Consider the following 25,970-nt stretch of genomic DNA (forward strand, 5'->3'; position numbering starts at 1 on the left):
GCTTGGTTACACATACTGTATAATATAGTGTATTCAGTATGAGAGCGAGTGGCCCACTGGAGAGGTTTATGGTATCATGTGTTTAGCTGAGCAGCTGCATGACTCTAAGCAGTCAGCTGCCCATTGAGATGACGACCATCCCTTGCATTCCAGTTTTGGAATGACGCAGCATTAGATAAATAGAAATTTGTTGGCCACGAAACAAATGACAACAATACACAAACAGTATATGATTCAGTATATTGTTCATTGTAGCACATGTCTCACCATATAAAAGAAAAAAACAATTTGGGATCTTTATTAGAAATGAATGACAGTTGTGTGTCCTTTCCCACATTCACATCACTGCATACAGTAGTTTAACTAGCGCAGGCACATTTCACAGGCCCTCAGCCTCTGGTAAGGTCAGCAGTGCTTTAGAGGAGTGTCTGCTGGGAAGAGTTTGTTGCTGAGGCTGAATGGGCTCAGCGTCACAGTGCTCTATGAGGGAGGGGGGAGGCAGCAGGAGACCATACCTGGACCCTGCTGTGGAGGTTTCCAGAGGTGGAAAGAAATACCTGAAGCAGTGAATATTGAGAGACAAAGAACAAACAGGTGGACAGGGGAATAATAGACAACGTAGGAATACAGACAGGAAACACACAAAAGGAAATTGAAAACGAGAAATTAAGAGGGAAATAAGTGAAAGGAGGCATTTATACTCTATGAACAGATGTGAGAATGGGAGCATGTTTCTTTTTTTAAAGTATGTGTGATGCAATGTACAGACGGCACACCATCAACTGACGGGACCAAACACAGTTGACGTTGTGATTAACCAATGCATTGTGCATGCCAAGATGGAGCCCTCAAACAGTAAAGTATTATGGTATGATTAGCATAACACACGGTGCTCCAGGGATGGAGCAGTGGTAGCTGGTGCAGAGGAGACATTAGTACTATGCAGGATGCTGGTATATCTTTGGAGAGGTCAGCTGCCGCAGGGGAGGAGCTAAAGGAGCTTTCTTGCCAACCCTGCATGCAATAAGCAGTACAACACCACATTATTCCAATAAACCACATTTCATATTTTTGACGACAACAATGCAGAGTAAAGCCACATATTGTATTTTCTCTTTTCAATCTAATTTAGTTACACACAATTCCAGTCACAACACAATTCTTATGTTACTCAGGTTAGAAGTTCTTTTCAGAAAACACAAGCAAGGTGAAGTTAGAGGCGATGGTAAGTCAGATGTTAAGTTGATTATAAACAAGCCACAAACCAACTTGGCCCAAACACATAACATCTCCCATCCACATAGCACTACTTCAGCTCTTAGCCAGTTAATGATCTATATTCTGGTGTTAATAAGGAGTGGCTGCATTCATACCTACACTCAACTTGTTACACTGTCATCTGTTATTGCAGTTGGTTAACCAGCTGTTTTGCACAGCAAAGAGTTTGGCAACAATTAAAGTCAAATTGAACAAAAAAACAAACAAGGCCATTTATGAGGCTTGATTTACGTATGTGCTCATAACAATGCCCACAAAGACAAATACTGTGAGACATTGTGGACGCCCTCAAATCAAGCTGTGCTACTTAAATCAATATTTCCAGTATACAATAGTTCAGCTTTCCAAAATAGCTCTAACATTTGTAACAATAGTCAGATATCTACACACATTGGCTTACTTCACATATTTTATCTATATAACAAGAAAATTATTAACCCTGACATTGCAAAGTGGATATCTGATCTGGTGTTATTACATGCATTGCTACAAATCAAGTCAAAATCATTACACAATGGGGGAAAAACAACATCAACATCAGGCTCCACAGGCTTTATAAAAGGAAGCCAGAAGCCAAGCTCTTTGCAGGAGTGCAGCTTTGGTCAGTTTGACAGTGAGCGGCTGCAACACGTCCCAGTCAGTGTGAGGCATTGTGAGTTGTCAGTTCTGACTGGCTTGGGTTGAGTTGGGTGAGTGGCGGCTGATGCACCACACCACCTACCTTCCTGCGGACATTCCATTGAGGGCGTTCTGGGAGGTCTGAAGAGCCGAGCCCACCACAGTGCTCATGGCAGTGGGCTGACCAGACGAACCGGTCAACGGGCTGCCGTCTCCTTTCAGGATTCCCGTGCACTTCCAGTTGTCCATGTAGTTAGCTGGAGAAAGACACAGGAGTTTAATGTGGTGTTCACGCTGCAGGTATATGATCAGCAAGTCACTGACCTTTTCATTCATCAGCTATTAATTGTTATTTCCATTTGCAGGCTTCTTGTTTCTCAGTTCATTTGTCACAGCCGAATGATTGTAAAGTATACTAAAAAGATTAAAGACATCAAACATAATTTCTACTTTTCTTCGACAGGTTTGTTGCTGCATGTTATCACTACACTGATACATAGAAAGCTGCTGAAAAATGTTGTTAGAAGGGGAATAAAGGGGTTTTATTCCCCATTCATTCAACTGCTGTTCAACTGGCACGTTTACTACATTCTCAACATGTTACGAGACAACTGTTACCAAGCTGAAAGGAAGATGGATCAGCAGCCGCCACAAGCAACAGCACACATGGCCATAGTGTAATAGTCTCCTCACCCTTCCACAGGCGAACACAGCCGTCGTCCCCAGAAGAGGCCAGCAGGGTGCTGGTGATGTTCCAGCTCACACGCCACACCTGGGAGTTATGGTTATCAAACTGAGCCACAATCTGCACTTCAAACTTGGTCGATCCTGACGAGGAGCTCTCCTTTCTGTAAGAGGGATCCAAGACACATCAGTTCATTGTCCAGTGACAAGCTTAAGCTACATGTCATAAACACACAATTGAGATTCGGTAACAGCAGCAGAATTACACCTTTTAAATAAGTTAAGCATGTTTCAGCTTTACACTAGCTTTAAACAAATGACTGTTAAGTGAAATGCAGGATTACATAAAACACAATGCACAGAAAACACACCTCATAGGAACCAGTTTGAAGATTCTGACATCTTTCGTTGCTATAGCGAGCACATGGAAAGACCTTCCCAGGTTTGGAGCAAAGGCAATGTCATGCACTGCATCAGTGACCGTCATCAGCGTCTCTGCTTTGGCATATTTCCTTTTCAACGATAGTAATAAAAAAAACATTACAAAAACTATTCCTCATAAAATAGTATTATTTCTATATTACCACATGCATGAAAGTGAACTGTACACATGTGAGTAGTATAAATAAGAGCAAACTGACCTTGAGTTTTCATTGTATTCATAGACCTGAACTTTCCCACCATATGTTACATTGCTGTCGTCACTCCCCACTGCAAACATGGGTGGGTGGGCACGAGAGCTGGGTGGGGAAACAAAAACATAACATTTGACTGAGATTCTGAAATTGTACATTACAGTATGAACAGTTGAAGATGGCATTGTGAGATTCAAGATGTTCCGCAACAAACTTGTCGCATCGGTTTACGTAAACACCATCAACGACTACTGATAATACACCAGATTCTTCAAGGGTCGTCCCGTTTCGTAGGGGAAGATTTTCAACCACTGCCCTTTGTAACTCTGTTTCCAACGGGCAAGTTGAAAAGCATGTTGCACTCGAAAGCGAGGGATAGGCGTAAAAAATAAGAAATGGGACTGGGCCTGAGTGTAAGGAGAGGCTGAGACTTGGGGTAATCAGTAGGGCTGGAGTGAAGGGGATGAAGAAATCTCTGGTTTAGGAAAATTATAGATGTTCCAAACTTCTTAAAGTGAAACACTGTTGACACTAGATGACACTTTCCCCTATGGTCTCACCTGGAGGGGTTCCAAGAGATGCAGCTGCAGCTGAGTTTGCATGAGATCTCATGCTGAAGTGACCACTGGCTAAGATTCATTACATCGGGAGCCTCATAGATCCTCACCACCCCATCTGTAGAGCAGGTGGTCAACATAAGGCCCATGTGCTTAGGGGCAAACTTTACATCAGTCACTGACGTTCTGCTGTCCACCAGTGTGGTTCTCTTTATCTGAAATAAAGCAAAGTGAAAAGCATGGATCAGCGATTATGACCATTATGTAGAATTTACAGAAGAAGAAATGTCTTAAATGCATACCAATGACAACTACCCAGTTAGTTTAGAAGAACTCAGTGTAGTACTCACCCAGTGGCTCAGGCCTCTCTGTTTGTCATTTGATTCCCCAACAATCTCTTCCCACACGGCCGCTGTCCTGTCAAAGGAACAAGAGGCAAGAACCTGCCCGAACTCTGGATGGGCCCAGGTCACTCTCCACACCGAGCCACTGTGTGTCTGCAAACAAGAGGGTCTAATGTCAAGCAAACTCCATCAAAGTAACACAAACACTAAGTCAAAAAGTACTGACATCGTAAACATCATTAGATACACAACCATTATTACTACTACTACCATTACTACTATAACTATATGGGTGACCAAAGGGAAGGTATGGGAAATAAAATGTGAGATAGTTGTGTAATTGAGTGTGTGTCCTTAAAGAAAACATTTACTGGATTGTGTTAAAATGTGGAACATTTTACATACATAACATTTATAAAATCACAAATAAATCAACCTATAGGAGCAGGCAAGTTACCTTCCAGCTGGCTGTACACTGCCACTCTCCATTCTCACTTTTATCCCAAACCTGAAGGAATTCGAAAACATTGTAGAAAACACATTAAAGTCATTTAAACTCTGTGTAAGTTGTACAGATGTTTACACTGGTTCAGCTATCAACAAACGCACATAGTGTCAGTGTTAGAGTTACTCACTAAAACCATCTAATATACTAATGATGAGAACAGACAAAGCTTCATCGAAGGGTAAGAACTGTACTTTTATCTGCTAACGTTATCGAGAAATATGGAAAATATGAGTCAGTACATGTCACAGTCGGTAACGGTGTCACTGTCTAGCTAATGCTAAAGGGCTACGTGCTACAATTGTCAAAGTAATGCATACTTTGGAGTTTGCTTACCTTAACACTTTGATCGCTGGAACAAGTCGCCATCCTCCGGCCGTGGAAATCATACGACACATCGTGGATCAGATCCTTGTGATCGGCTGCAATACTCCGTGCCACAAACATTGTTACACAGCGAGAAAGCACGCCGCTAACAAACGCACACTAGCGCTACTAGCTGCTTCGCTTCGGGTAGCTAGCAGAGTATACAGTGTGTCTGCTCGGTTGGCGGGTCCTCTGTGTGTGCACTCCTTGGAATTGGCCACACGGGGGCGTTGTTCGTCTACTTTAATCCAAATGATGTTCATGAATTATGTTAATGAATCCAGGGGTATAAAGTGAAAACTTTGCAAGCGGAATCGAGAAACAATTAATATGCCCTTCTAACTAATCAATAATCAATGAGTTTAAGTGTCATAAACAGATGATATTTGATTTATTTTAGCCTTGCGTCCCCCTTTCTCAAGTACACTCCTACTGTCAAGGTTGCCAGGTTTTGTAAATTAAAAAAAAAATCTTATCTATAATATTCACCATTGAATCATCAATTCGTTTTTCTGAATGGCCAAATATTGAGGCGTCTATTGCTAATTCCGAGTTGCCTCGTACATCGCGCTGAACTCTTACTAGTTATTTTACTGAGTTTTGTTGGAAGGAAACGCTTAAGTGGCAACCAACATTATCGTAGTTGTGTGCGGCAGACAGTCCTGACTCTCCGCAGCCTTCACCCTGGCCGCTGTTTACATGGCTGACAGAGAGGATTAACGCCGCAAACACTGCGATCACACACCGAGTGTCCGAGGGCGCTAACACGATACGATGGAGGAAGAATTTGAAGATATAGATTCGTCCGGAGGATGGCAAAACCTTTACAATGTAAGCGCGACACAAGGCCGCTCGTGTTTCTATGACGATCGGATGCTAACTAACTTAGCTAGCTACTTAGCCATTTAGACAGCAGTGAGAGTAACCTGAGGAAAGGGTTAGTTTTTGCAGTTTGGACGATTAATTTCACTGTCTGAGACTTTATTATGTTGTTTTGATGTGATGGCTGGAAGCACAAAGTAAAGAACAATGTAAAGCTGTCAGTTTTCTGTAGTTGCCGCTGACTTCCGTAGCTGGAAACATGCAGCAGCACATTTGATCCATGTTAGCTTGATGTTGCTGCAGTTTCTTAGAACTCTTCATCACTTCCCGAGAAATGCGTCTCTGAGAACTACACCAGACCTAACTCAGCCTAGATTTGAGCTCTATTCTGCTCCAGGTTAACTTTAGCTCTTACTGTGTCATACATTGTGTATTAACTGGCAGGTAACATTTAATTAAAGATGTTTCCGTACTTAGAATCCACAGAAAACACACAAACAAGCGTTGTTGTTGTTGTTGTTATATAATCAGACTTGTAGTTTGTAATAGATCAGACATGTGTCTCGCTTATAAAAACTGTCTCTTCTCATGTTTGTGTTTCTTTTTTTGTAAACGATTTTCGATGTATTGATCCAAAACAAATGTTCACGTCGACATGTTTGTGCAGTCTGAGTGTGAACATGACAGAGGCGAGTGTGTTCTCTTATGTGTTCTATTAATATTTACATTATTGTGATAATTGCCAAAGTGCTTTTTCTTTTTTAACTTCATTATAATAATAATAAAATGTAATATTAGCAAACATTCCTAATGAGTAAAGCTTTGTATTGAGAAACATACAATTCACTTATTTTCCAAAACTTTGGCAGCGTAAACATATAAAAGCGATTTGCCACTAAACTACTACACAAAACAATGAAGTTAGTGATTCATGAAGTGTATTAACAAGTTAAGTCTTCATTATTGTTGTTAAACTTCCATTTGTCATTGTTTTCACACACTAACAGGAAATCCGTAACCAAGCCAGTGAGTATCCGTACAAAGTGGCCAAACTTCCATCCAATCGCAATTTGAATCGCTACAGAGACGTCAGCCCATGTGAGTCACACGGCCGATAACACTCTTAATGTGCTCATAACACTGTTTATGTACTGGTACCCTTATACACCAGCTGTTTGCCGTCTGCTGTTTCTCTCTCTGACTTCTTCTCTGCTTTTAGTCGACCACAGCCGGGTGAAACTTGAACAATCTGAAAATGACTACATCAACGCAAGTTTGGTCACGGTGGAAGAAGCCCAGCGAGCTTACATTCTTTCTCAGGTAAGGTGTGGTACAGTCAGTGTGTTTTCTGTGTGTGTGTGCTGTACATTGAGCTTAACAGCACTAGGATATGTGAGGGGAAAACAAGAGCGAGACTTGACTTTGTTTCCTGTGTTTTTAATGAAACTTTGTTCATAGGTTCTGTCTTTGCTTTCACACAGGGGCCTTTGAGGAATACCTGTGGTCATTTCTGGCTGATGATCTGGGAGCAATGTTCCAAAGCTGTAATAATGCTCAACAGAGTCATCGAAAAGGGATCAGTGAGTCAATATCTCTACCTGTTTTTGACTTTTCTGTCTTCTCGTTTTGCTGCGAGACGTATCCCGAGGCTTAAGAAACGAGAGCTCACCTGCCAACCAGGACACAAGTTTAAACTCATACTTTAGAAGGACTGAAGTCTGATCCAAGACTGATTTAATCGCTTTTTTCTCAACAGGAAAAGTGTGCCCAGTACTGGCCCACCACAGAAGAGCAACAGATGTCTTTCACAGACACAGGGTTTGTTGTGCGGCTTCTCTCAGAGGAGGATCCGTCCTATTACACAATCCGAGTGCTAGAACTGCAAAACAGGAAGGTGAGCATGTGAGGGAAACTAATGGATAACTGCATTTTACTTTTTTAGATTTTTGTAGTTTGAGAAATACTATTTGCAAACGGGAACATCCAATGTCCTGCTTTGGGAATAAGTCAGTCCACTGCTGCATTCATAAATCCATTCTATTGCTTTGTCTGTGTGATTAAAAAGAAATGATGTCTATATGTCTGGTGTTTCCCATTGTCTCATCACTGAATGGAGTCACAATACAAAGTACAGGCAGTGAGACTAACATCAGGTTCTCTTGTCTAGACAGGGGAGTCGAGGGAGATCTACCACTTTCATTATACCACATGGCCTGACTTTGGCGTTCCAGAATCTCCTGCCTCCTTCCTCAACTTCCTCTTAAAGGTCCGGGAGTCGGGCTCGTTGGGTCCAGAGCACGGACCCTCAGTGGTGCACTGCAGTGCTGGGATAGGACGCTCCGGGACCTTTGCATTGGTGGACACTTGCCTGGTCCTGGTGAGAATAAGGGATTTGGCAGTGGAGGTGGTTTCATATAAAGAATGTGTCTTTAGATTGAGTCAAACTTAAGCTTAGCTGATTGCCCGTTGAGCTGTAATATGTTAAACTGTCAAGCAGATGGACCGGAGGAAGAGTTCATCAGTGGACGTACAGAAGGTGCTGCTGGACATGAGGGATTACCGCATGGGCCTGATCCAGACCCCAGACCAGCTCCGCTTCTCCTATATGGCTGTCATCGAGGGAGCAAAGCTCATCCTGACAGACAATTCATCACAGGTAGTTCAGTTACAGGTTTACAGATAACTTGAATTTCTCCGAGGGGGATGAATGTGGTGCCTATCGATCTGTTTACTTGTTTTGACAAAAGCAGTTAATCATCAGAAATGTTCTGTTTCTCTCTTCCTGTCTACCCCCCGCCCTGTGTTGTGTTTTGATGTTCTCCTCTCAAGCAGCAGAACAATCAGAGAAGGATATCCAGCAATGAGGACATGGAGCCAGATCTGCCAGATCTGCCCCCTCCACCACCTCCACCCAGAACTCACCTCAATGACGGCAAGACCAATGGCCAGCCGGGACCTCATGTGGAGCTGCCGGCTGTCTCAGGAGACGATCAGTCAGCAGGGGAGTCAGCCAGCCAAGAGAACAGCATGGCAGATCATTCTGGACAGTAAGTAACACGTCTCAACACCACCTTAAGGGCTCAATCAAAGGGATAGTATACTGCAGAAACAGGTCCAGTAGGTGGAATAAAATTACACACTAGTGTCACATATGCCTGTTGGAGGATATCCCCCGTGTGTGTGTGTGTGTGTGTGTGTGTGTGTGTGTGTGTGTGTGTGTGTGTGTGTGTGTGTGTGTGTGTGTGTGTGTGTGTGTGTGTGTGTGTGTGTGTGTGTGTGTGTGTGTGTGTGTGTGTGTGTGTGTGTGTGTGTGTGTGTGTGTGTGTGTGTGTGTGTGTGTGTGTGTGTGTGTGTGTGGAACTTTCACAGTATTGTTTCTTCTGACTGCTTCCACTTTTTCCTCATTTCAGCCTCAGGAAGCGTCAGCGTGAGGAGAGGATTGCTAGCACCACACAGAAGGTCCAGCAGATGAAACAGAGACTGACCAACTCAGAGAGAAAAAGAGAAAATTGGCTCTACTGGAGGCCCATCCTGCTGAATGTCGGGGCAGGGGCCGCCCTGGCTGTCGGCCTGCTGCTGTGCTGGATGTACTCCCAGTGAAACACTCTTGGTCACTTCAAACTGACTCTTATGTTGCACCAGTGCCTGTGTTCAGGTACTTCTTTAAGTAGACTTAGGTGGTCATTTGTGCACAACTGGGGGTATTTATTTCTTAAGGTCAAAATGCGGGAGCGCTAGATCAAATGAGTGTGTGTATATTTTTCATGTAAGATCTTAACAGAAATAGTAACATCTCAGGATCTCGGTGCCAGCACGATGATTTAATAATTTTTCCTTCTCTTCTTGTCGCTGTTGATGAATGTACTTTATCATAACAAACAACGCTTTGGAAAGTAACTTACTAAAGGTGCAGTACAAAGAAAAAATACTTATTTTTATTTTTTGCATTCTTTAGTTGTAAGAGATGAGAGATGTTGAGATGTGTGGCGATCATCGACGGACACGTTTTGCATTTCAGACGAGGCGTGTTGACTTTCCATCCCATCATAGGTTTGTAAGAAGCTTCATATCCAGGAGCTTAGGCAACTACAAGAGGTGTTGTTCCTTTCTGTAATGGAATTAGTTCTGAGTTTCATGCATGGATCGAGAGGTTTTTCCGAGTTGTTCTTCCATTCGCCTGTAGCAGGGGATCGCAATATGGCCATTATGTGTGTGACTGAACATTTCTAGTCAGCTGATGTTTCAAACTACTAGAATGTTAACCTGCTTCTTTGTTTTCTCTTTTATATAAATACATTTCTTGAGGTTTCATTCATATCAAATGGATCACAGGAGCTGTCAGGTGTCTCTCTCTCTCTCACCCACTGGATGGGTTCACGTGTCTACTTTCAGGTTATGCCACTGTTGTTTCTTGGGGGAAACCAAAGCAATGTTTGTTTCTTTGAGGGAGGGGAACTGTTAGGCAAAGCTGTTTTTGTATCGATAAATCATTTGAATACTCCCTGAATGAATGTGGAATGTAATTTAACCTGGATCTTTGACAGATAGTAGCTTCAGAATACAGATCATAGCAGTTTTGCGATGTGTGAATTGTAGCATGGAATCCATTGCTCTGTTCTTTATTTGGAAAAAGCACTCAGGCCACTAAACTGGTTTAGAATCGACTTGACTAAAAATCACCTTAAATTCCAAAATGGCTGGTGACGACAAAAACAGTCTCAAGCCTTTTGTTTGCTAAATGAGATAAGTTTTCTTTTTTTAAATGTGCCTTTTTAAGTGATTTCAATTGTTATGCAATGTTTCTTAGCAGAGCCAGAACAGGAAAGCGAGCTCCATACATGAGCGGTCCTTTCCCACCTAATATGATGATGTAATGATGATGTGTTTGCACTGCAGTAAGTGTCAAACTGCATGTGTACTGACTCCTGAGATCAAATAACTGTCGGCACATTGGCTTTCATTTAATCCTCACACACCCCAGTAATTCTGAGTTTTGACCATAACATTCCATTCATTGTTATTTTTCCACATGATGATGATCAGGGGAGTTTTGTATACTGCTTAGCTGCAGTGATGACATGATTTGAAAAGCAAAACATCAAATACTTCTTAAATAAAATGTTCATCTTTTTTTCTTTTTTTTACCAAACCCTGCTCAGTCAGCTTTGTGTCTCGCCTCCATCATCACTGTAATAGTCCTAATTTTATTCTGACCATGAGCTAAATCAATGTAGGCAGACTGCAGGCCTCTCACCATTCCAGGAATTGATTTCACATTTGAAGAAGAAGGCTCGTGCGTATTGACTGATGTAGTAATCTGATTGTCTCCCGTCTGGACGGCACAGGAGTGAGACGGAGCTGGAAATGCATTCTGCTCTGTTAAGCTCTCGGTTTCTCTCCTTCTACTCATGTATATGTTGTATTTACATCAGGTCAAGACCAGCGTTTTAAATTACACCTTAAATGGTTACGTAATTCATAAAAGTAATAATGACAAAGGTGACGTAGGACTTCAACTTTGAAACGGCGACAACGGCAATTTGAACTACAAACTGGGCCTTTAATGGCTGTCGCAGTTTGGTGACGACATGAGGGCGACCAACACAGGTCCTGAATGAAATGACACGTATTCGCTCAAGTCAAAGGAAATTAAAATAGATATATTTTCAACATCAAGCTTATGAATAATATGACCATGCCCTACGTTAATGAATGTGTTTTTAGATTTGATCAGTAATTAATTGTTTTTTGTTTGATTAACCTTTCAGGCATTGATGTGGATGTATTCCCGCTTGCTTTTCCGCTTCAGTTTAAACTGTCAGTTGTTGTTGTAGAGCGTTCGCTTGCGTTTGTTATTGTTCACAAAAAGAGGCCAAATAACAAAAATTTTCAAAAATATTGTATTTGATAGTGAACAGCTGTGCACATTCCAGAAGCTGGAATGTCTTTGCCTTCAGACAAAACTCACGAACTGAAGCAAATAGTTCGCAACCACTTGCTCAAGGTGAGCAAATAATGAAGTTCGATTTATGTTTTACGTTCTAGAGAAGAGATTTATCAGGCATAAAATCTAAGACTGCCGTGGATCCGTTGTAGTAGTCTGCCGGTTGTTGTGCCTTAAGAGTGAACAGTGTCGTGTAGCTGCAGATATTCTGACCTGTCATTGCATGAAAAGTGCGTGTAATTACTAATATACTCACTCGCTACATTCCATTGAGTTGTTGCCGCAGGGTCGTGGCGATGTTCAGGCTGGAACACTGACATTACTGTTTATACTCTTACATGGATCACACCCATCATTAACAGCAGCTGTGGAGTAATCATAATGTGTCTGTTTATGTAATATGTTAATTTGAAAGTGGGTTTATAGTGCAATTGTTGTATATTATTAATATTTCCATTGTTTTTCGGTTGTAAGGTGGATATCCATGGGAAGATCCGGGAGGTGCTGGCTGAGACAGTGAGGGAGGATCAGGGTGGAGGACAGCGAGCTGTCTCAGAGACAGATTTCATACATGCACTGCAGTGCAGGGGAGTCATAGATGATGCAATGAAGGACCTACATTTTGTCCAGGTTACCTTTTCTCTACCAATCTCTTATTGCTGTCCGATTTAAGTCTAAACTTGAGGAATGTACGTGTAAAATGCTGTTCTTAACACCACTAAATCATTCTATCACCTGCTGACTGTTCTGTACTCTTGTTATGTTGGTTTGGTTTGACAGGAAGTCCCTACAGATACAGGAAGAGGATCTCCTTCAAAGCCCGCCTGCCACTTTATTGACAAAGATCTGTCTCCGCTTAGGAAAAGTAAGAAGATCCATTTACAAAATCCTCAACAATGCCACGGATTACTTTCACATTACTCAAAGATGTTTTGTGTATCTTTGTATCTTAGCCAATATTGACCCAACAAGGCGGAACCTTTATCTACAAGTTCTTGGTGGTAAGGCCTTCCTGGAGCACCTGCAGGAGCCAGAGCCTTTACCGGGTCACGTTTGCTCTACATATACACTCTACCTGCACTTTCGCAACCAGAGATTTCGCTCTAAGCCGGTGCCATGTGCCTGTGAACCTGCCCTAATGGGGGGCTTCCTCTTAGAGATCCGTAGAGACAGCATGGGTATGTGGTTTATATTGGTGTTTCTTCATTTTTGCCATTTAGAGAATAAAAAACGTAAAAGCTTTGTACATCTGGATTGATATACTGTATTGGTGCTGTCCGACAGTTTACTGTGTATTTATTCTTTTAAACCATGTCCACACTTCTGACTCTGTAGGTGAAGGCTGTAAGATGTTGGACGCCTCCACCATGCTGTCTATCTGTGACCCAGTTCACATTGTACTGATCAGGACAGACACCTCCAGTGAGACAACGCTGGTGTCCTCCTACTTCCTAGACTGGAGGACCATCCTGAGTTCGCTCAATGGGAGGACCTGCATCGCTGTAGAGCTGATGGGAGTAGGTGAGCTAAAGTGATTACGCCGCATCTGTGTATTAATTGAAGTGTATACACAGTGTGTTTCATTTATAAGGAAAGTATAGTAATGTCCAATTTGTCTACAAAGTATCACAAATTAACAAGCTGACACCAAAACCCCTACTGGTCAATACTTACATGTGACAGAATAGATGTCAGATAGATTTTTATTTTTTTGTTCAATTTATAATGAAAATAAAGAAATATGCTCTATCGCTCATAATATTTTTCTGTATCCAGGACGAGAATGTAAAGTACCAGTTGGTGTATTGACTGTCAGTCTGGAGCTCTACCCTCCTCTCACTGAGACTCTGAGCGTTGATGTCATCACCACACAGGTCAGGACACTTCCATTTGCTTGATTACATTATAATATTATATCATATGACTGTATTCCTTCATATTAAAGTTACATTCTGCATTTGCACACATCATATTTTGTTCAGTAACAGTTTTAGTTGGTGATGTCATTGTATGCGTTTCGCCGCAGCAATCACTGGAAAGGCAGAGGACAGTGGAGAAAGAGAGGCTGTTCCTGCTTTATGCTAAACAGTGGTGGAGGGAGTTCCTTGAGATCCGCCCGTCACACCAATCCAAAATGGTCAAGATCTTTGCCCAGGTCAGTTTGAGGTTACATCACACTGTAGTTCATCATTTTGCTTAATCTGAAGTTGCTTTCCCCTGATTGTGACTACACTCATTTTTATTTGCAACCACGAATAGGAATACACACTTACACATGTAGACACGCTACCTAATGCTATTGCTGCTTTTTAAATGTAGAATTTAGAATTTTATGATGCTTTTGTGGTTTGGGAAGAGGTGTTCTCATATTGAAGCAGTGAAGCATTATTGGTCAGACTTCTGGATGTTTATCTGTACCCTTTGCAGGACGAAAATGGGGTCAACAGGCCGGTGTGTTCCTATGTGCGTGTCATCCGCACAGGCCGCCTCCTGGAGAGCCCCAGACAGGCGGCCCGCTTTGTCAGCCTGCTGGCCCATGAAAAGGCCTTGGTGGTAGGAGGAGGAGGCAAGCAGGAGCAGTGGTGCACATTAATGGCTTTCCTGTGTAGAGGCAAGGTAAGGAGAAGTACAAGGATGACTTACCAATCACAGCCACAATCTATCCTAAATTAACCTTACAATGGTGACACTAACTGTAATGTGAGCTGTGTGTTAATGTCACAGATTCTCACTTTACATGGCTAACTTTTAGAACAAAACACAATCCAAGGGAATCATGAATCTGTGACATTAATGCACAGCTCATGTTATCTTCAGACCCGCCTTTGTGTTTCCTTAAGAACACGTTTTGTTCTTGAAGTTAGCCACGTAATGTGAGTTTACCAGAATTTTGTTCACAGCCGATCACGTCATTTCTCTGGAAGAGGGATTTGCACAGAGATGAGTGATGCATTTTCATCTCTCCGATAAGATACTGGGGAATTTCCATCACAGGATAAATGTTCTCTGCCTCTCTTCCTCTCTGCCTCTCTCCCTCTCTTCCCCTCTTCCTCTCTTCTGTGCTTGGCTGGCAGGCAGACACAACACAACTCTCACAAAGTGGCCCTTGTCAGCTGTGATTTATGAGTGCCATTCCAGAGAAAATTAATTTAGCCTCATCAGTCCCTAGCCTGTTCCGACGCTGCTGTCCATATTAGCACTTCTGGGGAACATCTATCATCCTGACTCCGAGCCAGCAGCCAGCAGCAGCAAACCAGGACTCCTTACCGGAAATGTTGCACTAAAAATAAGAGTTGCTTGCCGTCATGGACAATTTTGATGACAACAGAACTTATTTCCTCTCCTACAGACTTTCTTTTGAGTGTTCAACACTTATGAGAAAGGCTCACATTGCAGTGAGAGCAGGTTATTATATTTCTGGTCAAGTAAGCTGACTAACCAACGGAATTACATCCAGTATCTTGCAGACAGGGAACGTGGTATTTCATATTCCAAACTCTCCAGCGGAGCTTATCCCATCACTGTGTGTTGTCCCTAGGGTGACTGTGAAGACCATGCCACACTGCTGTGCAGCCTCTTGCTGGGCTTTGGCTTGGATGCATACGTGTGTGTGGGCACCAAGGTCAAAGGAGGCGCACACACCTGGGTGCTGACTCGTGGTACGGATGGGAGCATCACCTTCTGGGAGAGCCTGACAGCACATCGGTCAGATCTGTTTGTTGTTATGCCTAGTAACTTCCCCTTCATTCACTTGACTTGATATCAAATTGTAAATGTCTGAAACTCTGCATCCATAACCTCTTTCAAATGTGTGGTTTCATAGTAAAGCTATCCATTCATGTATGCACCCGTCTCCTGTATATCCTTATCTGTGTTGGTATATGTGTTTGGTCAGGTACCTGCACCAGGCCATAGACCCAGATGCCCCACCAGTGGAACCCCAGCCCAAGCCCTCCTCCCTGTACCGCACAGTGGGTTGTGTTTTCAACCACCAGACCTTCCTGGCCAACTGCCAGCCTTGCGACTCTGTGGATCTCTGTGTCTTTGACTTCCAGGTAGGAACATGGTGGACCTTGTGCAGTCCCACACATATTTCCTTTGATAGATGTTGTAAAACTTGTCTCAATGCCAGCCAAAACAAAACTCTGGACCTTTGTTGTTTTTGAATTGCAAACTCTTCCTCATTCTGTCCCTTCAGAACCAGTCACGATGGAAAGCTATGAGTGAGGAGGCCCTTAAGTCTGTTTGTGCTCCGGGCTCCACAACCTCTCTGGCCCCTCTGCCTCCCCTCTGTGCCCCCTCTGTGGAACCTGCTGCTGCCAGCAACCAGCTAGAGCTGGAGATACGCTCCCTGGTGTCTCAGCACAGGAAGGTAAAACACACTGCTTTATACATGAGCACCTGTGTTATTAGATGATTCATTCACCCACAGAATAAACTGAGAAAGGAAGCTGCTTCAGCGAGCGTGATGGTCCAATGGGCCAAATGTCCAGTTTGAGCTAAATGTATTTAATTAGTGTGCAAATCAGTGTCAAAACTAATATAAACTAATGAACTATTATTATTATTATTATCACTAACTTTGTCTTAAACGTACATGATCAGAAACATAGCTTATTTATAACAGCGGCACTCAAACCTTTATTATTGAAGTTCCACATATACATGTTACGCATAGTCAAACAGATTCATCTTGGTTGATGTGTCCCAATGCGGTCTCTTCCTCCAGGATCTCGAACTAGCGACAGTCTGGGACGACCACCTGTGCTACCTGTTGGCCTCAGCCGTGTCAGCCTATGAGCTGGAGCGTTGCACCGGCATCTCCTGTGGCAATGAGGAGTTCCAGGATGCAGTGAGGAGGGCGGTGCCAGATGGACACACCTTCAAAGGCTTCCCTATCCACTTTCTGCACCGCAACGCTCGTAGAGCTTTTACCACCTGCCTGAGGTAAGAGGAGAGAGGACCACTGAGACATTCAACATGTAATGTCTCTGTGGTACAGATCTATACATCATTACTGTTGTAGTTTAATCTTTAAAGATGTCTATTAGGCATACAGCTTTATTTTTATCAGATGACTTTGCAGGTATTTCTTTTTGGTTTTTGTGCAGGTCTCAATTCTGTCAGGAGATAGTGTGTTGTCGCGGAGACCATGTGCGGCTGGCGGTCCGTGTTCGGGTGTTTGCCTATCCAGAGAGTGCATGTGCCGTATGGATCATGTTTGCTTGTAAATATCGCTCTGTGCTCTGACAAGGAGACGGACGACCGCTCTGATTACCTAAACTCTTTCACATGGACAATATTGTGTCTTCTCAAAAACAACAGACATTTTCTCAGGGATCTGTGACTTCTCATGGACATAATGAGACTTACTTTAAATGAAAAGAATACATTTCACACTCGCATGTTTGGAATTTTCCCCCCAATTCTGGGTGGTCAGACTTCTGAATGTGTAACAGATTCATTCCTTGTACATGTATCAATTGTATTTATATATCTGTTTTTTTTAAATTAAATAAACTTTGTAAGTTTTAATAAGTACAGCTCAGATTGTTTGTTGTGAACATATTCAAGTGGATGATATTTATCTTTTATTTATAGAATGAAAAAATAGAATTGAAATGTGGAAAGTACTTTAACTTAAAGCAAATTTCAGTTACATTTTCATTTGTAATACATTTAGACAGCACTAGATGGCGTGGTAAGATACATGTTGGCATGCTGAACAGAGCCATACCTCTCTTTTCATTATTTTACAGTATTCCATCCATACTGTAAACCTGGACGCATAAGGAAAGAACACATTTAAATCGGATAATATGACTGTGACTAAGATGCATTCATGATCTTACACAGTATGTAGCAAAACAGGATTTATAGTTTAGTAACAGAATTGTGTTTTCCGTTGTAACAAGAGATAACCCAAACTCACCATAGGGGGAGCTACAGGATGAAATTTGACTCTTTCTATTTTCCATATTTCAGAAGACATTACTTATTTCCAGTACAGGAAGAGCAGCCAGAGTGAAGTCATTATTCTGGCTTGGGCCTTTGAAGCCCCACAGGTGAATGATGACTTCTAAAGGGAGATTGACTCATTGTCAAATTGCATTGAGGGCAAAGTGACAGCTGCTTGGTCCTGTGAGTTATTGTGAGGTTTGGAAAAGTCAATGTTGAAAAGTTTGGATGTGATGTTAATGACGTGCTGTTAATTGACACTCGGGGCCTTTAGTTTTCTGCTCTGCTCCTTTGTTTTGCCTCTCTTTGAGTTTGCAGGGAATGGTTGACGCATCAGTCCAAACTCTGACAAGAAGCCTATGAGGATGGCCAATTAATTTCATTTTTCCACCAGCTAATTTGCAATTCTGCATTTGCCCTGAGTTGTTGAACACGGGGATCATGAGGGAGGCTGAAAGAGCAAAATAGAGGGCTAATGAATAATTCCACCCTTTTTATGAATGTCACACACATGCACACCTCTGCTCCACTCATTACTTTATACCACAGGAAGAATATATAGCAAAGGAAGTGTTTGAAGCTGGGCTTATTTTTTTCAGCCCATATTAAACAGCAGCGCTCAGGTGTAACTGACTAATAGGTCCAGTGGGACAGGTAACGCTGAGCAGGAGGATGCTGGTTCTCAGCAAAACAGACTAACAAAACCATCACTCACACATTGATCTCCACAGTGATGCTGACACACAGTGTTTCCATTTAGGTGTGATCTGGAGAGTTTTAAATGAATGATTTCCTGAAAACAATGGCCCCTATTTGTTTGTATAAAGAGGATATCAACTTTTTTGATGATGCCAGTCATTTCAAAGATCACTTAAACAGATTTGCCTTATTTGTAGGTAAGAAATGATGTCCCCATTAATTTCTAGCATTTGAGTTATCCAAACACATTCGTCACACATACTGTTTAATCATTTTCCTCGCGTCAGGTGCTGTAACCTGATAATGAATATTTTCCACACTTATACAATTTACTGGCACTTCACAAGTATTGTCAATAACTGCATCATCAGTTATAATGGTGTTGATTGGGAGAAATATATTGCAGCTTGCAGCCATATTTAGCACATTATTGTTCCATTTGTTTATTGCGCTTTGCAGGAAAAATCTTAAGTACTCACTGAGAATTAGTGGCTGCATCTCTGCCGCGTTTCTCTTTAATACACAAGTGTTTAATACTCTTTAGTGTACACATTGTTTTTAAGTTCATAAAAATACTATTTCACATAGGGCAATATAAGTACCTAACTTATCATCTTTTTTGCAGCGGCTCCAGTAAAAATGCTGTGATAATTTTATGTAAATAATAATAAAAATATGAGAATATTAATTATATCAATGTTTCGATTTCTTTCATAGCTGGATTCAGCTTTACAGCCCTGAGTGGCTTCCACCAAATTACAAATGAATAGTGTTTATAAATCTGTGCATTTAAATATATATATTTTGAAATTGTGCATCCAGTGCCGTCAAACTTACTTCTGTTTTCTTAATGTATTGTCTTTTTCAATATTTGAAACCCAGTTTGATTTATATTCCCAGGAATACATAACAAAAAAAGCTTTAAATTGTATGAATCCTTTTTGTAAATAAACTCTTTATATACTTACTTTATGACCTGCACAGGGCAAAAGGAGAGCCAAACAATCTCAGACCTTAATTTAGTCATCCATCCATGATTTAAGGAAACTGACACACTGCACATTTGTACCTCAAAAATCCCCTCTTCTTTTTTTATATCTATATCTTAATAGATGTTTTGTGACTTCTTATCCTTGGCCTTAGTTCAGCAGAAGAAATATTTATAGCCTGAATGCTGATGCTGATCAGAACTTAATCATAGTCACAGCTGCAGTAAAGGTGAATCGGAGCTGCAGTGTTTCCTCTGGTCACAGCAGTAAGAATCTAGCTCCTAACACCAATCTCCTACAAGAAGAACCCTCATAATTTAGTTGTCACTGCATGAAACTAATTCAATGTATAGGCCCTGGGCTCTGTTAGAGTTTGTCAAGTAAATGAGAAGACTAATGGTGCATCTCCTTATCAGTAGTGTTTTTTCAATTGTTGTAATATATCTACTGACAGACACTGATGTATCAACTAATTACCGTATTTCAGCCATTATAAGAGGAGTGTTTAGATGTTGAGCTCTGCAGTGGTTTTCGTTGCGGGGTCATTGAGTGTTTGATCATTTTGGTTGGCACAGACACTGCTAATTAATAAAATTATAACGGAGGATATGTATATTAGTGATATGACCAAAAAAAAGCACATATTCCTTGTTTATTTCTCCAGATATGTTGATTCGACATATTGATTGTTACACCCACACGCAGTTCTTTCTTCAGTTATAATGGCTTGGAGCTGATTGTTGAAGTAGTCATTGTGGTGTTTCTATAACTTCATATCTGTTCAATTATTACTTCAATTATTATTCCCTTCATAATATCTTCTTGCCACCTGTCACCATGCCTCATTGTCTACTTCTATTTTTGAAATGTAAAAACTCCTGCAGGGGGTAAAGGAAGGAGTGGGAGTGAGACAGAAAGAGGAGCGTTGGGCATTGGAGTGAAATGCGTTGCATGGCCCAGAGCCTAACGGGTAATAAAGTCATTAATTCAGCTGATTAAGTTGGCCTTTGGGTTAAAGAAAAATCATATCCGTCTCCCTTTGAGATGTGACTGGGGAAGCACAGAAGAGGGAGAAGCCAGCTAATTAGTGCTGAGAAACAGGAGGGGGGCAGGGAGAGGGAGATGGAGAGAGAGAGAAAGCGAAAGAAACTGATTGTGTAATGTGTATGTGAAATGGGGAGGGTGCACATAGGTGTTTCGACTGAACTACTAATGAGGCATGTTTGGGGTGAGGGAGTGACAAGCTCATCAAAATGCCTGCTTGCCAGCAGAGCCCTATCTCTCAAAGAGTTTGCCCAGCTACCTTTGAGCCTGGCGCTGCAGCTTAATGATGTGAAACAAGAGAGAGTGGGAGAAGTTGGGGTGAAATGTCAGTTTGCTTGCAGTTTAATGAGCTTGTTGTTGGATGCAAGAGAAGAAAGCGCAACGAAAAGAGCAACAAAACAAATCGTCAGGATTCTCATCATCTTCTCCTCTGAGCAAAGACTCCACTTCTATCAATGCCTCAACCTGCATAACTATAGGTCAGTTTCTGTACGTGCACCCTATCGCTTTTAGAAATTTAAAAGAACCTTTTAATCTAAATGTGGTAGACATTATTTCACATAAATAACAAACTAAGGAGAATTTAGGTATTTTGAAATGGTAGTAAAGGCCTGCAGTCGCTCCACGGAACGCTTTGTTTACAGTGAGAATGCAACCGACTCAATAAACCCACACATCTCACTTACTGTACTGTATATGCTATGAAAAAGAGTTTGCTGGTAATGCCTAGGCTTATAAATATTATAAATATCTAACCAAGATTACCTGATGCGTCGTCACAAGAGAAATTGTTGGTTGAACATGTGGTTGTATGCCTCCATCAGAGGGAATCTTCTCTTATACAGAGAAGTCTCTCTGGTTTTTCACCCTCTCTGTGTTTAAAAGTATGCTTAAAACTTTCCATTTTAACAAAGCTTAAAGTTAGGGCCGGCCAGGTTAGTCATGCTGTTATAGGCCTACACTATAGGAGTACAGTCTAGACCTACTCTATGTAAATGGTGTCTTGAGATAACTTGGCAGAAGTGTTTACACTAGTGTAGTGCGCTTTTAGTTTGAAATTAAGTGTGAAACATACTGTCCACTTATATGAGTTCCCTCTTCTGATAAAGCCAGAGTAGCTGCTTTTCCTAAAGCCTGTTTGGAAAACGTGAACTGGTAATGAGTATAATGATATTATCTCATATAACTGTGGATCATTGCTGGTCACCTCTCATTGCCATCTCCAGTTGCCAATATGCAAAGCAGCCAAATGCAGCAGGAACATAAGGGCTTCCAGGGGTTAGCATCTTGTCTGCTGGCCTGGGTACATCTGGTCCCATGGCAAACATAGAGAGACTCCTTTGTCAGCCTCTACAAAGCCAGAGAAGGAAAGAGGAGAGAGAGGAAAGAGAGAAAGAGAGACTCTGCTGGCCCTCTTTATAAACCAATTCAAAGGAGTCTCTCTTCTGGAGTCCATTAGAATAGCAGAGTGTCTTCTTCAGTTGCACAGAGCGACAAACAAATGCCCTCTATGGTGGCTGCCAAATAACCTTGGCCACTGCTATTTAAATGGTGGTCAATCTAAAGAATGGGAGCAAAATCGGTGGGGAAGAGAAAGCTGCAGAGCTGCAGAGAGGCGAGAAAGTGAGAGTGAAACAGCAGTAAATTGAGCAAAAATTGAAGTAAATGTAAGGATTATGGTAAAGGGGGCAACACAATGCAAGGGTGAAAGAAAAGAAAAACAAAATACTGTATATGAGGGCCTGGTGGAAGATAAAAGTAAGAAAATAGAAGCATACTCTGTTCCTCATTCTTGTTTTAGTAATATTGCCTGAAGAGAAACAACTATAATATGGATATTAAAGCATTTGCATGCAACAGCGTCAGTGTAATCTCAGCTGCACACTAATGTTATTGGACAGCGATGTCATTCATGTGCCCCTCATCCATGCATGCAGTATATTAAGTACATGATTCACACCACATTCAATCTATTCATAGTGAATAATGGGATAAATATGCTTAGATTTTTAACATTGAGATTCATGTGGATTCTTTAAAGACACTCAACATTCCCTTTATCAAAATGCTAACAAATCATTTTAACATTCTTGAATCTTTCCCTGAATCCCAATTGGCACCAAAATTAAATACATCCTTCCTTGTCATGTTACATCCTTCCACCAAAACTGATTAACTTTTTGAAAGAGAGAAAGAGAGGATTAAAGAAAGAAAGGGCCAGGGGGGTGGACAGAATAGAGGAAAGAAGCAGGTTGGATGAAAGAACTCGGACTGTAGGAAAAAGTGAGATTTGATTGTGACTGTAAAAGAGCTCTGTAAAATCCTCCTTCCCTCCACTCTTTCGCTTTCTGCCCATAGCAGGAGGAAGAAATGATCAAATGCGAACGCATGAAAGATTTCAGATGAACCGGTTACTGCAAAGTTGTTTTGCTCGGCTCCGCTTTATTTCCTCCTCGGCATCCCTTTAAGAGTTTACTACGCCAATTAGGGATTTATATTTTCAGGGGAGCTTTAATATCATTTCAAAGGAAGAATTAATTAACAGCGTGCTTTAGCATTTTTACACCAATTTCACACACCTTCAGTGACAGTAATTGCTTCAGGGTTATAAGAGAAATGTTTAAAGTTTCATATTTCAACATATTATTAAAAATAATTCTATTTTGGTACTCACAATTTTTATGCAAAATATTGTATTTTATTTGTATTCATGTAGTGTCGAACCGATTAACATTCTAATGCAAACAATGAGCAGTATGAAGATACTTTTTTAATCATAGATCTTTATGAGAACCTTTGCCTTGCTCTGTCTTTTTGGATTATCATCATTCCTTCCCTCGCTCCAAAACGACAAAAGTTAATAGGACATTTTTTTCTGATCGTCCCCAGAAGAATCCAATTACAGCACTGTTTGGAGATCAGCGAGATTACAGTGTATCTAACAAAAAACAATCAGAGCCTATCTGATTCCCAGGTTTAGCAGGACACACGTCCCTGTAATGAAGTCTCTCTCTCCTCATCTCTTCCCTTTATCTCCTTCCCTCCATATTTCTCTCTCCTTCCCTGCACATGCTACTATTTTCTCACCATCTCTAAATTCTCCTCATTTTCTTTCTCCATGTCTCCTCTTTTCCCTGTCCTTCACTTCCTCTCGATAACCAGTGTACATCACACACACGGCACACATCCTTACGCCTACCTGTCATGCCTTTCATATCATATTATAGCCACTAAGGATTACTGCGGCAGGCCTGAAGGTGGTGCACATACATAGAGAGCTGTGCAGCCAAGCAGAGTTTTCACCACAGTAATGAAAATATCACAGGAGACCCGGTGGGTGGCGATGACCTTTAGAGAGCACTGCATTTTCGCCTCGCTTGCTCGCTCTTTCATAAAAAAGCCCCCTACCCCCCTCCACCGTCCCACCCCACCCACCACCAACTCCCCTCCGCCCATGGGTGATGTGGCCCAGCAGCCGTGATGCAGTGAGTGCTTGTAGATGGTATACTGTATACTGTGGATAAATAATTTATTACCGACTCAAAAGGGGAATGGGGAGAAAAGGATACAGCTCAAAGTGATGATGATGATGATGATGATGGTGGAAGAGAGACGGGTATCATAGGGAAAAGATATAAATCCTAGTTTATTATAGTCCTTTAATGAGTATATCACTAGATTAAACACAGTATATATCAGTATAAACTCATCATGGAGTGAATCTACAAATTACAAGTCACCTAAGGTATATTAGAGGAATATTGGACAACAATTCATTCCCCAAATCCCAATACTGAAAACATTAGGCATGTTTTAATCCCCTCAAAAATAAGTTTAATGTTTATTTTCATTGGTAGAAAGTGACTGGTTGGTAGAAATGAATATAAAATCCTTATTGTGTGTTTTGACAATTTTTCCAAATCTCTGTTTATCTAAAAATGCTAAAAGTCAAATGTTTCCCATCACAAAATGCAACGGCAGCTTGTGGTACATATCATCATCTCGCTCCTAACTACTGGTCCATAAACACTGAACAGATGAATGCATTATTGGCACCATTATGTTGAAATGTCAGCATGTCTCTGTATAGAGGGAACCATCACAACACCTCCTGTCAGCTATAGAGCAGATCATAAATTGTCTTGACAGTCCAGATATGTCACCGTGTGGCAAGAAAATATATTGATCCATGAAGTTCCCACTGATGTGTGTGTTTCTTTTGTGTCTCTCTTCATCTCTATGTTAAGGCCATTATTTATTTGTTGTTGTCAGTTGCATACAGAGCAGATTTGACTTGTTGTCAGGTGTTATGATGTACTAAAAATCAAGTAGGGCCTGAATGTGTTTTCATTTGCTGTCAGAAAGATGAAAAACAGAGGAATTTCAGCTGGCAGGAGCAGTAGTCAGGATTCTGCCGAGGAAGAAATGCAAATTTCTATAGATAGGGCAAATACAGAGAAAGGTAAAGAAAAACAATTTGATTAAATTTAGTAAACATATAGGTAAAATAAATTGAGATTAAAAGAATAAATTAACACAGCCTATCTTTTGTCGTTCAAATTCATTCCTTTGCAGATTAATATTTAGCTGATGAAAGTTTAAATCATCAACCAAACTTAATTCCCTACGTTCATCAAACCCAGAATACACAACTTCCATTTTCTTTCTTTACAAAAGTCTTCACAAAATTCATACACAAGACACTGACTTCTTTATTCCCATTCAAAATGAACAAAATGAAATGTTCCATCATCTCTGTTATGCAGCAGTGTCACTATATAATTCCGTAGTTGTATTAATTGTAATAAATCACCAATTGCCCTAATCACTGACGAGCCAATTGTTATAATACTGTTACCTATAATATGTGACTGGTGGAGATTGATTGTGGAATTGATAACAATTCTTCCTCTGCTGATCGATATCCTTTAATGTTGATTAATGGGGTCCATCAGTAATAAAGGTCAGAGGTGAGAGATAATCATCAATTAGAGCTGATAATTCCAGGACGACGACAATGAAGGAAAGCACGACATCATCATCCTTAGACGTTGCTGGAACTGCTGCATCACTGACTGACGACACAGATACATTTATTCTCATCTTACACCATAAACTCCATGAAGACAATGTCATGACACATTTTGCTGGCTTTTTATTAGTTAATTCTTCAAAACAGAACTTACTTCTCTCAATCGTTACATACAGTCATTGTAAATATATGTCTTTTAGGTATATAAAATTAGCATGATAATGATTTCTCTACTTTTGTTCCATTACATCTTTGAAGTACTTTCACCCCCACCACTGGAAAAATATATAATTTAATCCCTTTCCCCCCTTACAAAGTCCATACTGTGCATCCAATTCCAGCAAACATATTGTCTGATGCTGGGCTGTATCCCTTGGTAGTTATCCTCCATTACTATGTAATGATATTCATGAGCTGTGCCCACCATAAGGCTGTGAGTGTTGCATGTGTTTGGTTCTATACATCCAGCCAGTGTCTCCTCAGGGCCATTTGGCT

General features: G+C 41.2%; 3 protein-coding genes across 6 annotated transcripts; 2 read left to right on the plus strand and 1 right to left on the minus strand.

Annotated features, from left to right (window-relative positions):
- Positions 1-225: 225 nt before the first annotated feature.
- On the minus strand, positions 226-5,182 carry seh1l (SEH1-like (S. cerevisiae)). The gene is made up of 9 exons (XM_076160844.1): positions 4,958-5,182; positions 4,574-4,624; positions 4,123-4,269; positions 3,776-3,987; positions 3,222-3,320; positions 2,952-3,092; positions 2,590-2,744; positions 2,000-2,153; positions 226-557 (listed from the first exon to the last, which is right to left on the minus strand). Exons 1-9 carry the CDS (start codon positions 5,066-5,068, stop codon positions 380-382), a joined length of 1,248 nt encoding a protein of 415 aa, XP_076016959.1. The 5' UTR covers positions 5,069-5,182; the 3' UTR covers positions 226-379.
- A 430-nt stretch (positions 5,183-5,612) lies between these two features.
- Positions 5,613-10,958, plus strand: ptpn2a (protein tyrosine phosphatase non-receptor type 2a). Of its 4 annotated transcripts, none has more exons than XM_076160820.1 (9): positions 5,613-5,818; positions 6,817-6,907; positions 7,029-7,129; positions 7,291-7,389; positions 7,566-7,703; positions 7,977-8,186; positions 8,304-8,465; positions 8,642-8,856; positions 9,220-10,958. In XM_076160820.1, exons 1-9 carry the CDS (start codon positions 5,762-5,764, stop codon positions 9,407-9,409), a joined length of 1,263 nt encoding a protein of 420 aa, XP_076016935.1. In that variant the 5' UTR covers positions 5,613-5,761; the 3' UTR covers positions 9,410-10,958. The 4 variants fall into 4 exon arrangements, with proteins under 4 accessions (XP_076016935.1, XP_076016933.1, XP_076016936.1 ...); XM_076160818.1 differs by having other exon boundaries at positions 5,614-5,818; positions 8,639-8,856; XM_076160821.1 differs by having other exon boundaries at positions 5,615-5,818; positions 8,307-8,465.
- A 690-nt stretch (positions 10,959-11,648) lies between these two features.
- On the plus strand, positions 11,649-17,247 carry cep76 (centrosomal protein 76). Its single transcript, XM_076160597.1, has 13 exons — positions 11,649-11,813; positions 12,228-12,383; positions 12,534-12,618; positions 12,707-12,931; positions 13,089-13,274; positions 13,530-13,627; positions 13,780-13,908; positions 14,181-14,369; positions 15,292-15,458; positions 15,649-15,808; positions 15,952-16,125; positions 16,483-16,700; positions 16,865-17,247. The coding sequence occupies exons 1-13, from the start codon at positions 11,751-11,753 to the stop codon at positions 17,001-17,003; spliced, it is 1,989 nt and encodes a 662-aa protein (XP_076016712.1). The 5' UTR covers positions 11,649-11,750; the 3' UTR covers positions 17,004-17,247.
- The last annotated feature ends 8,723 nt before the right edge of the window (positions 17,248-25,970 follow it).

This window comes from Genypterus blacodes, unplaced genomic scaffold (assembly GCF_046128005.1).
Source record: "Genypterus blacodes isolate CSIRO-AG114 ecotype Tasmania unplaced genomic scaffold, CSIRO-AGI_Gbla_v1 ptg000107l_1, whole genome shotgun sequence".
Taxonomy (NCBI): domain Eukaryota; kingdom Metazoa; phylum Chordata; class Actinopteri; order Ophidiiformes; family Ophidiidae; genus Genypterus; species Genypterus blacodes.

Bases quoted from the DNA above. Each gene is read 5' to 3' on its own strand.
- seh1l (XM_076160844.1), bottom strand. From the start codon at position 5,068: ATGTTTGTGGCACGGAGTATTGCAGCCGATCACAAGGATCTGATCCAC. The intron at 3,093-3,221 runs GTCAGTTTGCTC...ATCGTTGAAAAG, and splicing joins GAATACAATGAAAACTCAAG to GAAATATGCCAAAGCAGAGA. The intron at 558-1,999 runs GTAGGTGGTGTG...TCACTGCTTCAG, and splicing joins AATGGAATGTCCGCAGGAAG to GTATTTCTTTCCACCTCTGG.
- ptpn2a (XM_076160818.1), top strand. From the start codon at position 5,762: ATGGAGGAAGAATTTGAAGATATAGATTCGTCCGGAGGATGGCAAAAC. The intron at 6,908-7,028 runs GTGAGTCACACG...CTCTGCTTTTAG, and splicing joins CTACAGAGACGTCAGCCCAT to TCGACCACAGCCGGGTGAAA. The intron at 8,466-8,638 runs GTAGTTCAGTTA...TCTCCTCTCAAG, and splicing joins TGACAGACAATTCATCACAG to CAGCAGAACAATCAGAGAAG.
- cep76 (XM_076160597.1), top strand. From the start codon at position 11,751: ATGTCTTTGCCTTCAGACAAAACTCACGAACTGAAGCAAATAGTTCGC. The intron at 13,909-14,180 runs GTCAGTTTGAGG...TACCCTTTGCAG, and splicing joins TGGTCAAGATCTTTGCCCAG to GACGAAAATGGGGTCAACAG. The intron at 14,370-15,291 runs GTAAGGAGAAGT...TGTTGTCCCTAG, and splicing joins CTTTCCTGTGTAGAGGCAAG to GGTGACTGTGAAGACCATGC.